The 23,142-nt window shown below is 58.1% G+C and overlaps 1 protein-coding gene across 4 annotated transcripts in view; it reads right to left on the bottom strand.

Moving 5' to 3' along the window:
- Positions 1-6,461: 6,461 nt before the first annotated feature.
- Positions 6,462-23,142, bottom strand: part of RNF212 (ring finger protein 212) — a 37,437-nt gene continuing 20,756 nt past the window's right edge. For 3 of the 4 annotated variants that reach the window (XM_042937147.1, XM_042937149.1, XM_042937148.1), the window contains 5 exons: positions 22,502-22,547; positions 18,690-18,753; positions 7,308-7,380; positions 6,884-7,047; positions 6,462-6,704 (listed from right to left, as the gene is read on the bottom strand). In XM_042937147.1, coding sequence (XP_042793081.1) covers positions 6,667-6,704; positions 6,884-7,047; positions 7,308-7,380; positions 18,690-18,753; positions 22,502-22,547 — 385 coding nt within the window. In that variant the 3' untranslated portion in view covers positions 6,462-6,666. Of the gene's footprint in view, positions 6,705-6,883; positions 7,048-7,307; positions 7,381-18,375; positions 18,600-18,689; positions 18,754-22,501; positions 22,548-23,142 lie in introns of those variants that run through there. The other variant, XM_042937150.1, reaches the window with a different exon arrangement.

Genomic DNA, 23,142 nt, shown 5'->3' with positions numbered 1-23,142 from the left:
GTGTCGGGGCCACGAGGTGGCGGCTGACTCCGGGGCCCTCCCTAGCTGTCACCTGCAGTTGCGTGTGTGGAGGGGGCTTGGTGTGCACACGTGAGTGTGCGGTGTGCGTGTGTGTGTGTATGGGTGTCCCGCGCCTCCCTCACGCTCAGGGATCAGGGCAGGGCTCAGGCCCCCAGCACCCCTAGGACATCGGGGAGACCAGGTCCCCAGGGAGGTCCCGGCCCTGGGGGCAGGCGGGCCACGGTGGGCCCCGGGGGGGCAGGCCCTTTGTTGACCTTGGCACCCCTGGGGAGTGGACCGTGGGGGGCAGAAGTCTGCTGGCTTGGTCCCTGTGTGTCCCCGCACCAGGCACCCCAGGTCAGGAGTGAAAGCCCCATGCCTCCCTCTGGATGGCCTGTTTTCCTTGGAAGGCGGGGAACATTCTCCTGTGCAGTGTGGCTGAGACACCAGAGGGCAACAGTGCCCACCCGGTGAACCCGGACCCCCACCCCAGCTGCGTCCCCAGCTTCAGAGAAGTCTCTTTCTGATGCCAGAAACACGTGGAGACTCTTCCGAGGACCAGATTCGAGCTCTTTGCGGGTGGGAGTCGGGCAGCCCAGAGTAGGAAGGGGGGGTGCAGGCAGCTTGGAGCCCGGGCCCTGTCCCTGCTGCCTGCACTGCCCACACAAGACACCTCAGCTCCTGGGGGAGGCGGCCGGGGCTGGACACGGTTCAGGAAGGTGCTGACCCATCTCACAGATAGGACAGCGGCCCCGCTCATTAGTCCTGAGGGGAGCTGATGTTTTTTCCTTTTAAACCTAGGTTCCGTCAAATGTCTCCTCTGAAGGTGGGGATCCCTCGGAGGGTTCTAGAAGCGCTGGTGACCCCAGTTCCTCCCCAAGGGTGGGGGCCACCAGCAGGGCCTTGTGGTGACCCTGGCCCTGGGGTGGTGTGCCCAGAGACTTCCGTGCTTTTCCTCATGGGGGACACACCCCTTGTTGGTTTATGCCCAGGAAGCGCACACGGCAGGAAGAAAACAAGTCTCAGCGGCTAGGAGCCCCCCCCCCCTCCACGCCCTGTCTGTGCTCCCAACCGCCCGCCCCTCCTCCCCGCCACCTCCGCGCTCCGACCGTGCTCCCAAACCGCCCGCCCTGGGTCCTGGCTCTGAAAAGTCCTGAGGCAAATCGTTTTTCTGCCAAATTTCAGTGTGAGATGTAGAAAGGCAGAAGCCAGAAGCAGTAAACGGGAAAACAGAAAGAAAGGAGGCTTTCCTCAGAGGAGAAAGGTCTGGAAGGGGCGCGGGAGCTGGCCGCCTGCCTGGGGGACACAAAGTGGGGTCAGGAGGGCCTTGCCCGGCACATCCTGCTCACGCCCACCAGGGCCGAGGCTCCACATTAGGGCCAGTCACCCAGGGCCGGGGACACAGCCAGCAGCCCACGAAGGCCATGGCCCTCCGGGCCCGGCCCCAGGGCGGTGTCCCGTGTCCAAGAGCGGGAAGGGGTTTGCCGAGAGGGTCCTGAGGGTGCCAGCCGTACGTGTGGTGTGGCCGGCCCGCGTCCTGGAGGCCCGTGCCACGTCCGCACACGACGGCAATGGACAGCCTCACCCGGGAGGGCAGGCCAGGCAGGGGGCAGGGGCTCTGCCCTCACTGAACACGTGGTGAGGCTCGGAGCGGCTTTGTGCCTCAGTTTCCCCAGTTCTGCAGCCACGAGATTGCACTCACAATCCCCGCACTCTGCGGACTCCGATGCCCTTGGTCGTGTCCGGACCCTTCAAGGACACTGGCGTCCACGACGTCATATCACTCCTCACCCCTGGGTCAGCCCCTACCCCCCAGCAGGGGCTCCGGTCACCCCCATGACGCAATACCTGCTTGGGCCGCCCCCTGCCCGGTGCCTGCCGGGGAGAGCAGGGGGTCGCTGGACGGGGACCCTGTGTCCACTCCCTCCCAGCCTGGCTTCGTGCTGTCCCCTGGCTCCCGCCCTGTGTTCTGAGCCCCCCACCCCCCGCCACCGCCCCTACACGTGGCCCCAGCCCGAAGGGCAAGGGGCTTGCTGTCTGCGGGGTCCAGGCTGCATCTCAGTGTCTCTACAACGGTGAACTAACATTTCCTGAAGATGAATTTATGAGGTTCCTGAAGGTCTGTAACTCTAGTTTCCGAATTCTTTCCTCCCTCCCGCGCTTCTGCAGCTGGCGATTTCCCTTCCTCGGGGAAAACGCTCCTCCTCCCCGTCCCCCCCCCCCCACCCCCCAGCTGTGCACGTGAGGCCCCACACCTGCCGCCAGAGGACACAGCCCGGCCGCAGTGGCCACAGTGACAAGTGAGGGGCCCGGGGTCAGGTGCAGAGCTCTCCCCGCAGTCCCGGGAGGCAGGAGGCCCTGCTTTCCAGCCGCACGTGAGGCCATGAAGCCTGAGGAGGGGCATCTGAGACCACCAGCCGATGGGTCCCAGGTCCTCCGCTCAGGATGTGGCCACCGTCCTGCGCCGTGAGCCCTGGTGTGGCCGCCGGGCACACCCGCCGCACAGACCACAGTGTCACTGAGTGTGTTCGGTGTCCCTGGGGTCAGGCTGGCTCTTCTAGAGGCAATTTTCCAAGTAACGTGGGTGCTGACTGTGACACACAATTACTTGCTGGAGAGATGTGGAAGCCCCCACCCCGGCCCCCTCCCGCTCTTGCAGGAATCTCCTACCGCACCTGGGATCCGCCAGTCCTGTCCAGAAGCTTCTGCCCACTCTGTGCACACCCTGAGCACGCTGGACCTGCAGCCACCCTCCCGCCAGGCTCCAGGAGGCGGCTGTGTGCGTCTGAGCCCGTCAACATCCGCTTCCTGGGCTGTGGGCGCAGCCGGCACGCGTCCGCGAGCCCAGCAGGCAGCGCAGTGACCGCCAGAGACCCAGGCCCTGCGGCCCCCTCCCCAGATCGCCTCCAAGGACACAGGCAGCTTCGCCCGGACTTCTAATCGCTCCGTGACAGGTTGGAAATTTGAGAGTGAAAGTCCTCTGCCACAGAGATCCCAGGGCGTCCTTGGCCGGGGCTCACGGCGGCCCCGGTGTCTCCGCAGCCGGCAGGACAACAGGCCCTTGGGCGCCTCAACCACACGGGCTCCCTCCGCCCTTCGCCGGGCCCGGATGCGAGTTGGTCACTCGGACTTTCTGAAGCAAGTATGTACACGGCAGTGCCCGGACGGCCGCCCGAATGGAGGTTTTCGTCTGCAACGCCTGCTTTGGCCACGAGGAAACGTCGGCTGAAGCCGGATGAGGATCCTTCCGCTTGCGGGATTGGCCCGTGTGCTTAGAACGTGCCCACGGTCGTGGCTCAGGGAGGCACGTGTCGGTGTGAGCACGCCGCGTGTGCGTGTGCCAGCCTACGTGGCACCATCAAGGAAGCGCGGCTGTGTGACTTTTCTGTGTGTGTGAAAGTTGAGGCGAAGGGCTCAGCTCGGCAAGGGGAGCCCGAGGAGGCCCCCCGGGGGGGACGTGGCCTGACATCGGAGCACCGAGCACCTGCCCCGGGGTGTGGCAACATCATCCTTCTCACCAGGCAGCGGGGTGCCTCCCGTGACACAGAGTTCAAGGCTGTGTGGCCGTCCCTCCCGGGGCCTCTCCCTGCCCTGACAGCGGGAGGATCGAGGGTCCGAGATGGGGCGCAAACAGGGAGTCAGGGACGCCCGCCCCTCCTCCTGCCGTGTGAGTCCCGGCTCCACGGGTCCCTTAAGCACAAGGCAAAATCGGTGCAGACTTGGATTTACCACCGAAGAATTTTAGGAATTTCCTCCCGTCTGCGAAGAAAACTCCCTCCATGTCACTCCTGCGGGGGCGTGGAAGGCCTCTGTGCCCCTGGGGGTGCGCTTTGAGCCTCTGGCTGCACAGTTTAAGGTCCAGAGCACCAGGGCGTCCGGGCTGGGCCGGGGGCCTGGTGGCGGCAGAGCCCAGACCCGCTCCCTCCACGCTCGCCCTTCCCGGGCTCAGGTCGTCCTGTCTTCCTGGCAGTCCCAGTTCTGCATCCCTGTCCCCAGAAAACTCACTGCCGGCCCCGGGCGGGGGTCCACGGCGGCCCGGCCCCCGCTGCTCCCGGTGGCTGTAGTTGGGAAATAGTGCCGGTCGGACACCCTTTCTTTCACTTTGTAAACTAATACCCAATTTGACACTTCATCCGTGGACATTTTACAGCTAAAACCAAAGTTTCTGACAGACGGCGTCAGCTCGGTCCTAGAGGTCGGAGCCTGGAAGAGGACGGGGGCGCGGCCTTCTGCAGGCTGCTGGCCTCCGAAGGGGGTGGGGGGCGGGGGAGGACGGTGAGCGCTCAGTGACCTGTCCGCAAGGGCGAGGTCGTGCCGGGTGCATGGGGCCACCGTGTCTGTGAGCTTGTGAGCACTGGTCCCAGACGCAGGACGTGAGAACGCAAGCTGGGGAAACCTTCTTATCCAGGGAAAAGGGACCAGAATTTGTCCTTGCTTACATGCAAAAAGGAACCACAGGACTAGGGCTGTCCAGGGGAGCGGGGAGCCCGGGGCCAGGTGGTCTTCTTTAAAGGCCCTCCTTTTGGGTATGTTGGACTTTAGAACCAGGCAAACGTGTGCTGCCATGATAGAGGATTCGATGGAAAACAATCCCTAAAAATGAGGGGTTTGGAGACACTGCACCAGCTGCAGGCGGGGATCCCCGGATGGTCCCGGTCACCTGTGTCCCCACGCAGCCCAGGGGCTCCAGGGCTGGCCTCAAGGCGCAGGTGAGGGAGCTTCTGCAACACCCAGCCGGGGATTCCCACCCCTGCCACCTGCCCTCCCCTCCCCTCCCCTCCCCTCCAAGCTCCAACAGGCACCCTAGCCCTTCACCAGGCTTTCCCGGGCCAGGGGCTCTGGGGGCTTTGGGGTGCCCGTGACTCACGACCTGCTGTCCCTCCCCACCAGGCCTCCCTCCTGTCCTTTCCCAGCACCCGAGAGGAGCAAGGCTTCCAGGCCTACGTGGGAGGGGGAGGGCGAGCAGGGTGGGGTGAGTGCACTCCCCTCAACGTGCCTGTTACAGAAGCTGCTCCGGGGTCCAGTTTGGCTAAAACCGGAACAAACGGTCCCACAAGCCCGGCGTCCTCCGAAAGCTGACAGTCTGGAAGATACTTTCTGGCCAAATGGCAGACTGAGCCCTTGGGGAGGGGGCAGGCAAGGAGGGAGGGGGATTGGGGGCTGGGGGGGGTGGGGAGGAGGGTGCGGGAGGGGGGCAGGGATTGGGGGTGGGACTGGGGGACGGAGAGGGAAGGGGATTGGGGCCAGGGTGGACGGGGGACTCTGCCCCAAAGCCAGGCTATTTCCAGGCGTAAGTGTCATCTTGCAATTAAGACAAGACGAGGAGCAAACTAAACACATGGTAGATAAGCTGTCAAATATCTACTCCGCACGTATCGGGCGCGCCGGTCGAGGGGGTTGGGAATAACACGCGACCCTACTGGGCGCGCCGGTCGAGGGGGTTGGGAATAACACGCGACCCTACTGGACGCGCCGGGTCGAGGGGGTTGGGAATAACACGCGACCCTACTGGGCGCGCCGGGTCGAGGGGGTTGGCAACCCTACTGGGCGCGCCGGTCGAGGGGGTCGGGAATAACACGCGACCCTACTGGGCGCGCCGGGTCGAGGGGGTTGGCAACCCTACTGGGCGCACCGGGTCGAGGGGGTTGGGAATAACACGCGACCCTACTGGGCGCGCCAGTCGAGGAGGTTGGGAATAACACGCGACCCTACTGGGCGCGCCGGGTCGAGGGGGTTGGGAATAACACGCAAATAGCCTTCACAGGCACATTTGAACAGAATATATTGTAAAAGCGGGGCCGGTGCTGCCACCTGAGAGGCCTGCTCTCACGGTTTCACACCCACCCCTGCACGGAAGCCCTGAAGTGCATTGAAGAGGTTTGTCCCACCTGTAGAGGTAAGAGCTCACTCCAGAGATGGGCCTGAGTTCCGGTCTGCACTTGCAAATACGCGGGTTTCTGGGCACCTTACTACCACTGGTGCTCAAGGACCTTCCCTGGGGGCCGAGTGCCAGCCCCCCCTCGCCCCCTCCCCACAGCACATCCTGGGTGGTGTCTCCTCAGACAGGTGACCAGGCCTCCGGTGGCCGTGAGGGGGCCGCTCCGCACTGCCGTCCCGCATGACAGAGCCCCGTGGGGCAGATGGTCGCACACTGGAGGCGCCCGGCGCTGCTCCCCAGGCCGTGTGTGCGGGGCACGGCTGCCGTCTTGGTTCGCGGCACGGATGGCACTATTATTCAGATATCTCATTTAGTTTTGCCTTTCCAGTGAAAATTATTGAACAATTTTTTTTATTATTAAGGTTTATTTATTTTTGAGAGAGAGAGAGACAGAGCGTGAGCAGGGGAGGGGCAGAGAGAGAGGGACACACAGAATGCGAAGCAGGCTCCAGGCTCTGAGCTGTCAGCCCAGAGCCCGACGCGGGGCTCGAACCCGGACCGTGAGATCACGACCCGAGCCGAGGCGGACGCTCAACCGATCGAGCCACCGATGTGCCCCGGAAGTTCTAAACACATCACACGATGCCATCCCAGGTCATCAGAAAAATGCTTTATTCAACGGCATTACTTCATTCCACGCAGACGCACGCACGAGCACGTTTGCTGCCTAACGCACACACGCCAGCGCCGAGGGGGCCCGGAGGGCCAGGCCGGGGACGGGAGCTCGTTCACCTTCCGTGCGGGACTCCCTCGAGGCCAGCAGACCCTGCGGGAGCATGGACAGCCGTGACCCAAGGTGGACACGCCCGGGACCGCCACTCACGTCTCAGCCACTCACCAAAGCGACGCGGCACGACCGTCAGGGACGCGCAACGCGTCGCGTCTGCTTCTGCCACATGCACGCGTGCGGGAGAAGCAGCTGCTCTCAGAGCAGGGCACACTTGCCTGCGTGCTGTCTCTGCAGCAGCGCGGAGATGCTGATGGGCTGCCTGGGGGCCGCTGCCCGGGGGGCCCCCAGGCTGGGCGAGCCCCCTCTTCCTGCTCGGCCTGGGGCCTGGGGCGCGGGCGCCTGGGACAGCCCCTTGCCGGGGACAGGCAGCGGTGGGACCCTAGGAGTAAACCCAACAGACACAGAATCCTCAGCGACAGGGCCCCCCGGCCCCCCCCCCCGACCCCCCTCCCCCACCGCATCGGCCACGCCCCCTCGGAGCTTTCCAGTTCTTCGGTTTTAAAAAGCAAAGCATGAAGCGGTCTACACGACATAACCCTGCTCAGAACACACGCAGAGGGGTTTAAGAAGCAGTACACCAAGGTTAGCGGCATGAACTGCAGTGAGTCAGGTGGTGGACGCCTGGGGCGGGGACACTACCTGAGGGCCTGGGGCAGGTCCCTGTGACTTGGCGTCGGGCCGAAGGGCTGAGGGCCGCGGCGGGCGACGCTGCCTGCGGTGGACAGGAGCAAAAGGTGAACACGCACGGCTCAGGGAAGACAAACACAGAGGCACGTCCCTCTGCCCTCGGCTGTCCCCTGCCACGTCCCCGCCATCCCGCACCCACACCCTTCCCGACCGGGCGGACGCACCCACAGGACTGGAACGGAACTCCTGGGATCCAGTGCTGTGGCCCTCGTGCCCGGCAGCTGCCCAGGGCACACCCGGACCGGACCGCCAGGCCCGCAGGGCCTCAGCCCGACACCGAGCTCTGGGCCGCAGGCTGGGCTGGGGAGGGCACCTGGGATGCAGATGGCTCAAGAAATGTGCGGAGACCTGCTCTCTGCCCTACTCTGTCCCTGCTCCTGTCACTCAGAACCACTGGCAGGGAAAGGCACTTTCACCAGCTTCTGGCTCTGAGTCCCTTAGCCCCAGGACCGGCTCTGGTCTCCGCCCACACCGCCAGGCTCCCGAATTTCTGCTGACATCCTCCGTGCTAATAAGAAGCTTCTTTGAAAGACGCAAACAGCCCCTGGCACGCATTAGTCACAGCAGAGAGCAAATCTGAAGACTACTATTGTTTAATACCCGAATTCCTTTGCATCCAAATCTTGGAGAATTTTAACAGAAGAATGGCAGGGAGAGCAGGGAAGACAGCATTTAGGCTCCCCGTGTTCCCTTTCACACTGAAGAACCTGGATCAGAGAGGGGCAGCGGCTTTCCCAGGGCCGCAAGGCACCCAGCGGCCAACAGGGACCTTGTGTCTCTGCCCACCGGCCGTGCCGCAGCACAATGGCTGAGACCAGAGATGCAAAATGACTCGTTACTTATCTCCTGTATTTTATGATGGTTTGGCACCACGGGGCCTTGCTTATTCTGGGAAGACCACCCCTCCCAGGGCTAGCTGACTCCCAAAGAGTAACGATTCGTCTGTGAGCTGGCCTTTGACATGAAATCTGAGTGCCCAGAGGTGCTCCCCATCACCTCCCCGCTCTGCCCTACCCCCCACCCCCAAAACTGCTGAAATGATCCCAAGGAGCCAATCCCAAGCCGTCCTCACTGCCCACCACTCCTTCCCGTGAAGAGCAGCCTCCCTGCTCCCTCTGCCCGTGGGCCCCTGTGGGGCGTGCCCGCCTCCTGCTGCCGGGGCTGTGAGGAAAACCTTGTCTCCTGGTGGGCTGGCCACACATCTCATCAGACAAGTCCCGGGACATTTTAACCCCGGCGCAACACAAACGGTAATGGCAGGTTACGTGCTCAACGCGCTACAGCCCACGGAGACGGAGTCTTAGTTACTCTTTGCGGGACTCGGTGGCGATGACGGTTATCAACAGAGATGAGGGAACCGAGGCCCCCGGAGGTGAACTCACAGGGGTTTGGGGTTGACACCCCGCACGCGGCAGGTGGGAACCTCGTGACACACGGGGTCTGAGCGGGAACCCCGGCCACGCGGGAACTCCAGAGCAGGGCACGACCGAGCACTCGGGCGCTGGGGCGTATCCCCTGCTTCAGCCCCGCTGGGACCGGGCGCTCAGACCGAGGCTCCCCGACCGACAAGACGGGCAGCAAGTCAAGGCCCGTAGCTCCTGTTCCAGAAAGCCATGCCGTTCAATGAGGTTAGAAAGATTTCCGTTGGCAAACGAGAAATTTGCTGTTTAGAGAGGACAAGTTCCCTTATCCAGAATACGGAAAACCTCATCGGCCTGTGGCGGCAGACGGACGAGCCCGCGCTGTTTCCTGAACGAGGCACCAACGTGCCACCGAGGCAGGTGTTGGCGGGCGGTCGCTGAGGGGGAGGGGTCCCGGGCGGCAGGGAGCAGGGCGGCTGTGCCCGGGGTAGGGGGGAGCTCCCCACTCCATCAGGCGTGCTCGTGGGAAAGGGGCCCAGGCCGCGCAGGAGCCGGGACCAGCTGGACACAGACGTGAACCCCGGCACGGCCAGCCCACGGGGGCAGCCGGCACCCACACGTGGACCGGGTGGTGGCACAGCGAGGTAGGGACAGCCGAGGGCGGGCGGTGCCGAGGCGGCTCCCGCACGAGAGACAAGATCGTCTTAAGGAGACAAGGCCGGAGGGCTCCCCACTCGAGGAGGAAACCAGGGCGGCCCAGGGCAGCATGACTCACGGCCGACTTCTCGCCAGGCGGCAGCAGGAACCTCCACGGGCTGGAAGCGGTGGCCCACGGAGCCACGTCCAGGGAAGCGAGCCTTCGAGATGCACACGAAGTGAAGCCACTCAGATGTGGACAGAGACCAGGAGAACCCACCGCCAGCTGCCCTGCCCTACGACGACAGCGCGCTTCAGGCCGAAGGGAAAGGAGAGCAGCCAGTAACGAAGCCCCGGAGGTGGTCAAGTAAAGGGTGTGTATGTGTGCCTTTGTCTCAAGACCTTCAAGATATGGGAGTTTAAAATCATTCGCATGCCGCGTTCCTGGGTAACACCTGTGGATGCCGTATGCGTCCACACAGCACACGTGGTTATACGTCAACGAGACGGCACGCAGTGGGGGAGGGGTGTCGGGGGACAGTGTTGCTGAATCTCACCACAGTTAAGTCAGCTTTCACGTCAAGTACGTTACGATGGGTGCGCGGCCTAATTCCTAGGCAATCACAGAAAATAACAACACGTTGCCGGAATATCAGCCGCAGAATCGAACGTGTGTCGATTCAGTGGGCTCGGCCACCCTGACACAGCACCCCAGGCCAGGGCCGGGCTTTACCAGCGGACACGGTCCTGGAGGCTGGCTGGCATCCAGGAGGGCCTGTCCCCGGTTCCCCGCTGGCACCTTCTCTGTGTGCCCTCACCGACCTCTGGGGCGCGGAGCCAGTGAGCTCCCCGGTGTCTCCTTTCTTTGTTGCGGTTTTACAGTTTTGTTGACATAAATACAACGTGCTTTTTCCCCCTTCTTCTGGTGTCTCTTCTTATAAAGACACCAACTATATCAGACTGGGGTCCCACCCAAGGACCTCATTTACCTCTTAGAGGCTCAGTCTCCAAATACAGTCATGTGGCAGGGGGTTAGGGCTTTAACGTGAGTTTTGAGGGGAAACGATCCAGCCCATAGCAAAATCATACACTAAAAATATTTAATGCGAAAAAGGCAGTTAAGGAGATACAGACAACAAGTCCCAAGACATACATAAAATAATAGCAAAATGGCAGACATATATCCAAACATACTAACAACTGTGTTAGCTATCAGTGGACCAAGCAGTCAAGAGGCAGGGATTTTAAGAATGAAACCAGGCAAGAAGGAAAACATCTCATACTGTCTGCAACAGGCACACTTTGCATTCAGACACAAATAGGCTGAATGTTTTAAAATCGGAAAAGATACACTATGCAAACCGTCACCAACCTAAAAATTAAATGAAGAAAATCCCACCATCAAACATAATTACTGAGGCAGGAACGTATCAGTAGAAATGAGACCTGTACACTGAAAACCACAAAAGATCCCTTGGGTAAATCAGAGATCCAAGAAGCGAGGAGACGTCACCAATGGATCCCGAGACTCAAAACTCTTAAGATATCAGTTCTCCCCCAAACTGATTTGCAGATGCAATGTAATTGCTATCAAAATCTTAGCAGGATTTTTTGGTAGAATTTGACAAATGGATCTTACGATTAATGTAAAAACGCAAAGGACCTAGAACAGCCAAGATTATTTGGGTAAATTAAGAACAAAGTCAGACGGCTCCCACTGATTTCAAAATTTACGGTAAAGCAAGAGTAAGAAGATGGTATTTTGGGGGCGCCTGGGTGGCTGAGTCAGTTGAGCATCCGACTTTGGCTCGGGTCATGATCTTGTGGTCCATGAGTTTGAGCCCCGCGTCGGGCTCTGTGCTGACAGCTGGGAGACTGGAGCCTGTTTCAGATCCTGTGTCTCCCTCTCTCTGCCCCTCCTCCGTTCACGCTCTCAAAAATAAACATTAAAAAAAACTTTTAAAAAAGATGGTATTTTTGAAATTTTTATTTAAGTAATCTCTATACCCTATACCCAACGTGGGGTCAAACTCATGACCGTGAGATCATGAGTCACATGCTCCACCAACTAAGCCAACCAGGCATCTCCAGGAACAGAGGAACATCTCTTAGTGGAAGAGAATACAAAGTGCAGAAGACTTTGACAGGACCAACCAATTAACTTCAATTTTGGACTTTTTATATGCAGAATTACAACTGACTTTTATGTATGGATCTTGTATCCTACAATCTTACCAACCTTGTTTATGATTCCTAGTATTCTTAAAGATCCCTCATGATTTTCTGCACACAAGGGCACACCGTCTACAATAAAGACACTCTACTCATTCTCACCCAATCGATGTGCCTTTCACTTCCTTCTCTGGCTTCCCTGCACTGGCTGGAGCCCTCAGTGGATGTCAGACAGGAGAGGGGCTGTGGACTGGGGGCATCTCACCATGTCCCCGGTCTCAGAGTACAGCATGATCCCTCTCAACAGTACCTGGTCAGCTCTGGGCTTTCTGCAGATGCCCTTTACCTGGCAAAGAGGTTGCCTTTTATTACGTTTCTTGAGAGTGAATGGTTGTAGAATTTTGTCAAATTATCTGTTGAAAAGCTCTAATGTTTTTTAGGTCCTTTATTTCTACTAGTATACTAATTAGTCGATCTTCAGATGTCAAATAACCTTGAATTCATAGGATAAATCCCACTTGGTGATGGCATACAATCCTTTTCCTAGCTTGCTAGATTTGATTGTCTCATATGTTTTTGAAGAATTTTGTATCCATATTCATAAGGAATACTGCTCAATTATTTTTCTTGTGCTGTCATTGACTTTAAGATATTGCTGACCTTATGAAAACTGGACAGTGTTCAGTCCCCTCCTATTTTCTAAAAGAACTCATATAGGACATTAGCCCATTAAATGTCACATAAAATTCACCCATAAAGCTATTGGGAAAAGGGCTTTTCTTTATGGAAAGATATTAAAATTACTAATTCAACTTCTTGATGGAGGTCTATCCAGATTTACTATTTCTTCTTGAGGTAGTTTTGATAATGTCTTGATAGGAATCTATTCATTTCACATAAGTCACCTACTTTGGTAGTATAGAAGTATTCACAATATTCTTATAACTCTTTTAATATCTGTAGGGTGTATAGTGGTACTCCTGACACTGGTAATTTGTGCTTTCTTGGTCACTGTAGGTAAAAAGTTTACCAATTTTCATCATCTTTTCAAAGGACAAGCTTTAAGCTCCACTGACTTTTCTCTGAGAGTTTTCCATTTTATACATTTCAAATTTATTTCGTTGTAGTTAGCTCCCTAAGGTGGAAGCTCACTGGTTTTAGGCCTCCTTCCTTTCTCATGCATTTATTTTTTTTAATGTTTTTTTTTTTTTTAAACTTATTTTTGAGACAGACAGAGCAAGTGGGAGAGGGGCAGAGAGAGAGAGGGAGACACACAATCTGAAACAGACTCCAGGCTCTGAGCTGTCAGCACAGAGCCTGACATGGGACTTGAACTCACGAACCGTGAGATCATGACCCAAGCCGAAGTCAGACGCTCAACTGACTGAGCCACCCAGGCGTCCCTCTCACACAAGCATTTAAAGCTATACATTTCCCTCTAAGCACTGCTTCACCTGCATCTTGTATATTTTGATATGTTGTATTTTCTTTCATTCATTTTCTGGTGTTACTAGCGATTTTTTTCTCCCTGATCCATTAAAGCTATAATTGTGTTAATACTTGTTTTATTATCAGATTTTCCTTCTGCTGACTTCCAATTTAATTCCACTGTAGTCTGAAAATACACTTCACGTGATCATGATCCCTTTAAAGGTGTTGGGACTTGTTTTGTATCCTGGTACGTGGCCTACCCTGCAGAGTCCCCCCTCTGCCCTGGCAAGGAACGCACGCCGTGCTGTCGTCAGGTGGGGGACAGTGCCGTTCACGTTACTGGAACGGGGAACTGAAATACCCCAATCTCAATTGTTGAATTAACCATCTCCGCTTTTGTCAGCTTTCACCTTATGTACTTTCCATTTTGGTGTGTCTACACTAAGAATTATTACGTCTTCCTGGTGTGTTGACCCTTTAATCATCATGAAATGCCCTTCCTGGTCTCTGGTAATATTTATCTTAAAAAACCTGCTTTGTCTGATGTGAAAATAGCCTCCCTAGCTCTGCACTTGCTATACCTTTTCCCATAATTTTTCTGTCTCCTTGAATCTACAAGTGTGCCTTCTGTCAGGGTAGCTCTCGTGCCGTCTGACAATCTCTGCTCTTCCACTGGGGTGTTTAGTGCGTTCACATTTAATGTCGGCCCCGATGGATCAGACCTGTGTGTGGCCACGATGCTATTTGTTTCCTTTTACCTTCCTGCTCTAGCTGCCCCATCAACCTCTGAGAAGAGAGCACTGAGATCTCGAAGACCGAGTCTATTCCTTTCCCTCTCGTCTGCTTTTGCTTCGTTAATCGCCTCTGTTGTTGCGTGCGTACCGCTGAGACGTTGCTCGTCTCCAGAAACGTCCTTTGTCCAAAACCACTTTGTTCCTTATTCACACCACAGCTCCAGCTCATCTGCTTACTGTCCACACGGTGCGGTTTCCACCCTGTCCTCTGCTTCCTTGTGCTGCTGGATTACAGGCCTCCGGCGGACAGCGCGTGGCTACAGCTTCTCCACCCGGTCTGACAAGCTCTGCCTTTTCATCAGTCTTTAGTGTTCGTGATGAAGGGAAGCATTGATAGGATCTGGTTTGTACCTATTCTGCTATTTATCGTCTACGGTCTCATGTGTCTTTTCCCTTCTAGTCTGCCTTGCCTTCTTTTGTGGCAAACAAATGCCTTTTAATGCGATATTTGAATTCCTCTCGACTTAACTGTATCTTTGAAGTTATGTTTGTCTGTGTTTACTTGAAACAAGTCGACTTCCAGGTGAGGCTGACTTCATTCTGCTGGGCTGTGTCACCTCTGCTCCGACGCGGCCCCGTCCCCCGCTCTGTGCGTACCGCCCCAGGTGCTGGTTTGCTGTGTTACACTTGCCACTTCCACCATCTCAGGTCTGCAAAGTACCAGAGAATGAGACCCTGTTCCCTCCAGTCCCGTCAGTGTGTATCCTCCGCTCGGTGCCTCCCACTGGATTTCCTGTAGGGCAGGCCTGCTAGTGACCCTTGTTTGAGTTACTCTGTAATGTGTTTATTTTGTCTCAACTCGATATTTTTAATGTTTATTTGAGAGAGAGTGAGCGTGGGGGAGGGGCACAGAGAGAGAGAGAGAATCCCAAGCAGGCTTCAAGCTGTCAGTGCAGAGCCCGATGTGGGCCTCAATCTCAGGAACCGTGAGATCATGACCTGAGCCAAAATCAACAGTCAGAAGCTTCACCAACTGGGCCACCAGGCACCTCTGTTTTGTCTAAACTTTTAAAGGAGAATTCTATTAGATACAGAATTCTTGGCTGACCCAGGCCTGGGGGGTCTCTCAGCCTCTGTTAGAATTGAAGGTCTAGAACTCTTAAAACTGCTGAAGACAGCAAAGACAAGGAAAGTGACTGAGACACAGCGGCCGTATGAGATGCGGGGTATCCTCACAGGGGACTCTGAGCCCGAGAGCAAACAAGGCTTCTCAACGGTCAAGGGGCAGAACCATCCTGACGCTGAGCTGCCTGCAGGCTGTGCTGGTGCTGTGAGCACCCCTGTCCTTTGTGGGGGGGCTGGGGCGCCATGCCTGCAACATGCTCTCAGTGGTTCAAAGAAACACGGACTATAAAGGGTAGGCAGCAAATGTGGCAAAATCTTAACAGTCGGGGAATCTGGGTAAGGGGAACAGGGAGTTTCTCATACTTTTCTTACCATTTTTCTGTGTGTTATTTCAGAAATATTTTCAAGACAAATTATAAAAATACCAGGTTGGGACACTCATATTACAATATATCTCAAAATACACTGTAAGGATTTTGGAGAAAGATAAATATTAAGAACTAGAATAAAATGATATAGGTTTGGAAAAAATCTGTCCAAACAGAAATCTGGAAACAAACAAAAATTAACAGATTTGAGAACATAAAAATGTTAAGCATTTATGGCACAAAAACAGACAGATCAATGGAACAGAACAGAGAACCCAGAAATGGACCCACAAACGTATGGCAAGCTAATCTTGGACGAAGCAGGAAAGACTATCCAATGGAATAAAGACAGTGTCTTCAGCAAGTGGTGCTGGGAAAACTGGACAGCAACATGCAGAAGAATGAACCTGGACCACTTTCTTACACCAGACACAAAAAGAAACTCAAAATGGATGAAAGACCTCAAAGTAGGACAGGAAGCCATCAAAATCCTTGAGGAGAAAGCAGGCAAAAGCCTCTTTGATCTTGGCTGCATCAACTTCTTACTCAACACGTCTCCAGAGGCAAGGGAAACAAAAGCAAAAATGAACTACTGGGACCTCATCAAAATAAAAAGCTTCTGCACAGCGAAGGAAACAATCAGCAAAACTAAAAGGCAACTGACAGAATGGGAAAAGATATTTGCAAACAACATATCAGATAAATGGTTAGGATCCAAAATCTACAAAGAACTTATCAAACTCAACACCCCAAAACCAAATAACCCAGTGAAGAAATGGGCCAAAGACATGAACAGACACTTCTCCAAAGAAGACATCCAGATGGCCAACAGACACATGAAAAGATGCTCAACATCACTCATCATCAGGGAAATACAAATCGAAACCACAATGAGATACCACCTCACACCCGTCAGAATGGCTCACATTAACAACTCAGGCAACAACACATGTTGTGAGGATGCGGAGAGAGAGGATCTCTTTTGCACTGTTGGTGGGAATGCAAACTGGTGCAGCCACTCTGGAAAACGGCACGGAGGTTCCTTAGAAAATTAGAAATACAACTACCCTACGACCCAGAAATTGCACTACTAGGCACTTATCCAAGGGATACAGGTGTGTGTTTTGAAGGGACACATGCACCCCCATTTTTATAGCAGCACTATCGACAACAGCCAAAGTATGGAAAGAGCCCAAATGTCCGTCGATGGATGAATGAATAAAGAAGATGTGGTATACACACACACACACACACACACACACACACACACACACACACACACACACAATGGAGTATTACTTGGCAATCAAAAATCTTGCCATTTGCAACTACGTGGATGGAACTGGAGGGTATTATGCTAAGTGAAATTAGTCAGAGAAAGACAAATATCCTAGGACTTCACTCGTGAGGAATTTAAGATACAGAACAGATGAACATAAGGGAAGGGAAGCAAAAATAATATAAAAACAGGGATGGGGACAAAACATAAGAGACTTAGAGAACAGAGTTGCTGGAGGGGTTGTGGGAGGGGAGATGGGCTAACTGGGCAAGGGCATTAAGAGGACACCTGCTGGGATGAGCACTGGGTGTCATATGTAGGGGATGAATCAGCGGAATCTACTGAATTCATTATTGCACTGTATGCTAACTAACTTGGATGTAAATTTTAAAAAATAATTAAAAAATGTTAACCATCTAAAATTAAAAAAAATCAAATATAAAATTAAACAGCAAATTGGATAGAAGATGGATATCCTTCATCTGGAGGGTTTCATACACGTGAAGGACAAAAGGGAAAAAGAATTCACAGTCAAAAACAAGAAATGACTAAAATGAGGACACTCGGGATCAGTCACAGCATGAGGACCTGTCCCTTCCAGGCGCACGGGGCAGGACACGCACGAGGCAGGCCCCCCTCCCCCGTGTCACTCCTCGATTCTGACCGATACATCTGGACGCATTTAGGATGTTCACTGTGTTCCCTTCTGGAAGCATGCGCCAGGGAGAGGACCCAGTGAGGTCCGGGGTCCCACAAGCCCCCGCCCGGACAGTGAGGGGCAAGAGGAGGGAAGGGCGCGGCCAGGCTGGGCGGGCAGACCCCAGGCTTCTGTACGGAAGGGAAGCAGGGCAGGGAGCTCCCATTCGTGCGGCCTCCACGCCTGAGTCCTGCGAAGGCAGATGTGACCCCCACAACCACGTGGGAACAGCGCACATGCCAGGGCCTCCAGGCCCTGCCCTGCTCCCCACAAAGGTGAGTGGCGAGGCAAGAGCCGGCACCTACGGGGACCGCGACCTCGGACACCACGGAAACACGGCATCGACGTGTGTCACGAGTTCTCACTGGGGTGTGACAAGGAGCTCCATCCAGGGGAACTGGCTCAACTGGGAAACTCCATCCATGGCGGTGGGGGGGAGGGGGAGGGGGGAGGGGGGAGGGGGAGGGGAGCCGCACCGCGAGCTCAACTGGGAAACTCCATCCATGGCGGTGGGGGGAGGGGGGAGGGGGGAGGGGGGAGGGGGGAGGGGTAGGGGTAGGGGTAGGGGAGCCGCACCGCGAGCTCAACTGGCTCAACTGGGAAACTCCATCCATGGCGGTGGGGGGAGGGGGGGAGGGGGGAGGGGGGAGGGGGAGGGGGAGGGGAGCCGCACCGCGAGCTCAACTGGCTCAACTGGGAAACTCCATCCATGGCGGTGGGGGGAGGGGGGGAGGGGGGAGGGGGGAGGGGGGAGGGGGAGGGGAGCCGCACCGCGAGCTGGATTCTCTAGAAGCTGGCACAACAGGCCTGAGGGGGGCAGTGTGGGGGCTAAGGGCAGGGAAGGGGGACAAGAGGCTGTGAGCAGGCTGGACCCCCAGGATGGGGTGCCGCTCAGGCGCGAAAGTGCCGCGGAGAGGCCCCCGGAGCGGGTGCTGGGGCCCCAAGGCCACTCGGCTGCGTGGGAGGCAGCCAGATGCGACCACGAAGCCTGCCTGTGGGCCCTCCTCCGAGGCAGTTGCTAGAATATCCCCTCCAGCAAGAAGCAAAGGTGAGGCGGAGAGCAGAGAAGCAAACGGGGTCACACATCACGGATGTGAGGGTCTCCCTCACGGGCCTAAGCTCAGGGGCTTGCTGAGGGCATGAAGGCGACGGCAGAGGGGCCGGGGCGGGGGGGGGGGGGGGGGGCTCCCGCTGCTCCCGCTGGGAAGGGGCCTGAGCCTGCGGTGGGCACGGGCACTTGCTCCGGAAACCCACTCGTGACTTCCACACCCACCAGGAAGGGACCATCTCGCCGAGACGGAGACATCTTGCTGGGACAAGAGTACTCGTGAAGGGTCCCCAACGGGCCCAGCAGCCACACCGTTTTGGGGAACAGGTCACTGCCCACGCTGACTTCGTGGCAGGACAGCGCTGCCCTGGGTGGGTTCCACTGGGTTCCCTTCTGTGGCAGACAGTTCCGTGGCATGTCCGTTTGGGGCAGGGGACAGGGACCCCCATCCATTTGGGGCAGGGGACAGGGACCCCCGCTTACCCATGCGTCCATCATGAGGCGGGCTGATCAGAGAGATTCTTGCCGGGCCAGCCGTGACCTCAGACTAAGCGTGTAGAAAGAAAACAAGTCAGTTCCTGGAGCTGCCCGTTCCGAGGGCCAGACCCACCCCATTTACCGCGAACCACCGGCTCCAGGCCCACAAGGGCAGGGCGCCCCCGCCCTCCGCTCCCCGGCCCCAAGGGGCTCGCAGCAGCGGGGGCGGGGGGGGGGGGTTGCTGCACCAAGTGCTTCCAAGAATCTCAGAAGAGAAGAAACGTCAAGTCCTTGGCTGAGGTCAGAAATGTTGAAATCCCACACAGATCCTCATTTTGGGCTCATGATCTCGTCACGCTGCGCTCCGGTGTGGACGGGGTGTTCTCGCTCGCAGGGAGCCAGCTCTGGCCGCCCCGGTTGTGTTCCCCAGGGGCGGCCCCCCTCCCGATCCCCTGAGGATGGCACGCTGGCACTGTCACTAGTGATGGGGGGCCTCCTCCGACCACAGAGGCGATGCCAGGCGTGCAGGCCAAGCGCTCCCTTCGCTGCCATGGCCGTCCGGGTCTCACTCCCGTGGCCCCCGACAAGCCCGGCTCCCGCCGGTCTGTCTCCAGACCCGGCCACCATCCCCTGTGCCCATCTTCCCAGTTCCCACCCCGGCACACCCACCCCTGCGGCCCCCTGCAGGGTCCCCTCTGCGACCCCAGCCCCTGGCTCACGCCCACCAGCAAGCCTCAACCACGGAAGGACCAGCGCGCTTAGGTGGAGACGCTGCCCCGCCTGGAGGGCGTGTCCATCAACTGCCTGCTCACGCCCCCGACAGCTTCTGGGTGAAGCGTCCCTCCTGGCCACGCGTGACAGTGGTGGGCTCGGCAGCTGTCCTCCCAGGGGCTAGAGCTCTGGTCCCACCACACTTGGTCCTTCCCATCGGCCCGTCCCCCCCTCCCCCACCCCGGGGCGCCCCCTCCACAGCCACGGGTCGAGTCGGGGGTGCGCAGATGTCCCGTGCACCCCTGCCGCCGGCCCTCTGCACCTGCTCCTCTCACGGTCCCGACCCGCACCTCCGTCCGGCCTGCTCTGCACATCGTTGCCACATGTGCCCCCTGCACGCCAGCTCTCAACAGCGGGCAGAGCGTTCGCAACTCCAACAGGAGAACTCGTCACAGCGCGACGGCGAGAGTCACTCCGCTGAGTTAGAATCGGTAACTGGTCTCTTCTCACCTTGGCTTCTACCAGCAAGGGTTTCTATTTGCTGGGTCAGCTCTCGAGGCTCCTGGGTCAGGGAGGATCCAGTAACAGGTGAAGAAAAAGGACCCGGACACACGGCCGGCCGGCCGGGCTGTGCAGGCACAGGGCTGAGCACGGGCTGCGGCTGGCGCCCCGGGTCCCGGTGAGGACCCGTGCTCCGGAGCACGACCGGGAGCCTCGGCCTAGGACGGATGCTCGCGAGGGTCCCGCTGAGCAGAGCAGGGCAGACCCACCCCAGGCGGCACAAGGAAGCGGAGACGCCCCATGGAGGCGGACCACGCCAGGCTGCACTTTGCGGTGTGGACCACAGAGACCCCAAGTGGCAGATGTCTGCGAGGAGGGGTGTGCTCCACGTGCTGCAGGCGCTCCCACGGGGGCTCCCACGGGCACTTCCATGAGCGCTCCCACGGGGGCTCCCACGGGGGTTCCCGTACGTGCAGCTTCAAGGCTCTCCCTCTATTCACAACTTGCTCACGGAGAGTTCTTCCTGCCAGAGAGCAAATACTCTAGACAGATCTAGCACTTCCCGGGTGTCAGGAGAGTATGGAAAACTCTGAGTCCAAACCTCCCTCCAGGGTGTCTGCGGTCCGTGTCCTGAGGCGGCCCCCGTAGAGCAGCCCCGCGTCCTGCTGGTTTCGGCGCATCCCGGGATGCCGCGTGGAGGCTGCCGGTCCTGCGTCTGTCAGCACGGTGTTTCTGCCTTCCCGATGGCTGACGTGTTTCTCTTTGGGCTCTCCCTCAAGTCGGTTCTCGCGCTTTACCGGCCCCCTCGTTAACGCGTGCCGTAGAGCAGGCCTTCACTGGATCCCTGTGAGTTGTCATTTCCCTGTTCACACCGGCCGACCGTCCCGGGTAGGAAGCTGCTGGCCGGTGTCCACGTCTGACACGCCATCGGCACCCTGCGCACCTGCAGGCTGTGTCTCTCTCACCTGCTCTCCCAGGACCCCGGGGTTGGCCAGGGCAGCAGGTGGGAGGGGGACAAGGCCCTCTACACCCCAGGCAGCTGACCCCAGGCTGCTTGTGCCAGGTGTCCTGTGGTGGGCGTGGCACCTTCTCGACCAGGCGGCCGCAGTGCCCTCACCCTGCTTCCCCTGCAGCCGTGGCCACTCACCCTGGATGAGCCCGCAGGGGCGGGGACCTCTCCTAAACCACCAGACAACACCCCTCAGGGCAGCCCCACACCGGGGCCGGAGTCCTGTGCTCCCCTCCGCGCCCTGCCCCGGGCCGGCTGTGCCACCCAGGGTCTCTGGGCCCGGGGTGGGGTTCCCAGGACACAGCCGTCACCCTGCCCCCACTCCAGGGCTGATGGCGTCCGGGGGCCGGGCAAGGGGGTGGACAAGTTTCCGGGGGCAAACTTGTGTCCTGCTCTGGTCCAAGGCGGGCAAACCATGGCCCGGAGCCCGATTCTGTTGATAAAGTCTTACTGCCAGGCAGCCGTGCCCGTTCGCCTCCATCCTGGAAGCCTCACCTCCCAGAGGCCTTGGGGCAGAGCCTCAACTACTCTCAACCTGCCCTGGATGGCAGCAGGCGCTACCCCCGGTCCAGCACCTCACTGCAGTTTCGAGACTGTGGGCTGTGTTCTGGTCCCTCAACTGTAACAGCCGGGACATGGGGGATCAACTCAGGATGTCAGTCTCTAATCTCCAAAACAAGGCCACACGTGGGCGAGGCTGAGTCCAGCCTCCGGGGCGCCAAGGCCAGCAGGTGGTGCGTGGGGGCTGGGATCCACAGGGCAGGGAGGAGGTGCACCCACAGGCTCCCTCCCAGATGTGACGGGGGACAGTGAGACAGGGGGGTGGGGCAGAGAACCGGGCACAGAGGGGAGGCGCACACCGGCACAGCCACCAGGGACTAGGGCGTCCCCTCCACCCCAGCTCTGAACGGCTTCGCGTTCCTACCTGCTTATCCTGGAATCCAGATTCCTCCTTAATCTGCCTGCAGGACGGCCCCCGTGGAAATGAGCACTACTCCTCACTAACCAGCCTGAACACCCGCGTGCACGTCACGGGGCGACCGGGAGACCGAGCTCCCACGTACCGGGTGTTCGCGGACAAGCAGCACCAGGCAGTGTATGAGTCACCAACACCGAGTCCGTGTGCACCAGGTCGCTCCCTCTGGGGACCCGCTTCCCCATCCTCTATCCTGAGCCTCCGGCGTCTGGCCTTGGGTGGGGGGTGGGGGAGTCCCAGGCCGCGCTCCATCCGGGCCAGGCACCGATGGCCCGAACTTCCGGCCGTGTCTCCTCTGGCCTCGCCCCTCTCTCCAAGTGGGAGCCCTGCCTCTATTCAGGGGCCTCGGGGTCTCCAAGCCTCTTTCTTGGCCGGACCGGGTTTATCCTGACTTCACTCAGCCTCCCTTCCTTCTTCCCCACCTGCCGCTCACAGAAGGGAGTGTGCTCAAAATCGTCACCCAGGACCTGCTTCGCGAACCACATCTCCGCCCAGCACAGGATGAAGAGACCCTGCTGTGATCCGTCCCTGGGGCCTTGAACGCTTGTGCTTCCTGGTGCTGCGAAAACCACAGACACCGTATGCGGGACGAGGTGGGACCCAGGGAGTGGGTGTACTTACTTTTCTCGCTGGGGAAGGAGTGAGGTCGACCTGCATGGACTCCACCCTGTTAAATGACAAGGGGACACGTGTTCAGGGGCCAGGGGCTCGTCAGCGATGCAACACCACCAACCGAGACTCGTGCCACGGGACCTACGCTCACCTCCAGGCCCCCGCGCTGTCGGCCCGCCTGCCTCGCTGGCCAGCGCCCAAGGAAGCCTTGTCGCCTGGGCCCCGGCCCGCCCACTCCATAGCCCCCTCCCGGCCCTCGTCCTCGCTCCTCTAATCGGGCCTGAGCTCCTGCAAGGCGGCGACAGGAGTAAACATCCTTTTTCCTTTCCTTAGCGCTTACTGCCCGACCCACACGCTTCACGCAATGAACACTCAACAAGTGTTCGTTCTGACTGAGCCCGAGTCTGACAGGGAAGCACCACTCAGGCAGCCTCGTAGGAGAAAGAGCAGAAGAGAGAGGACATGAAAGGACGGGAAAGTGAGCTACTGAGCTCCTGCAGGGCGGGCCTGCCGGACAAAGCCAAGGTGAGGGGCGCAGCTCCCCTCAGCCAGGGTGGGTCGGGGTTCCGGGGGCAGCCACCCGCCCAGCTGCGGTCTCTCGTCCTAGTTTTGTCTGTGCTGGATTAGTCTCCGAGCCGCCTCCCCTGGCC

This window comes from Panthera leo, chromosome B1, assembly GCF_018350215.1.
Source record: "Panthera leo isolate Ple1 chromosome B1, P.leo_Ple1_pat1.1, whole genome shotgun sequence".
Lineage (NCBI taxonomy): Eukaryota > Metazoa > Chordata > Mammalia > Carnivora > Felidae > Panthera > Panthera leo.
This window is presented reverse-complemented; position numbering and strand designations above follow the sequence as displayed.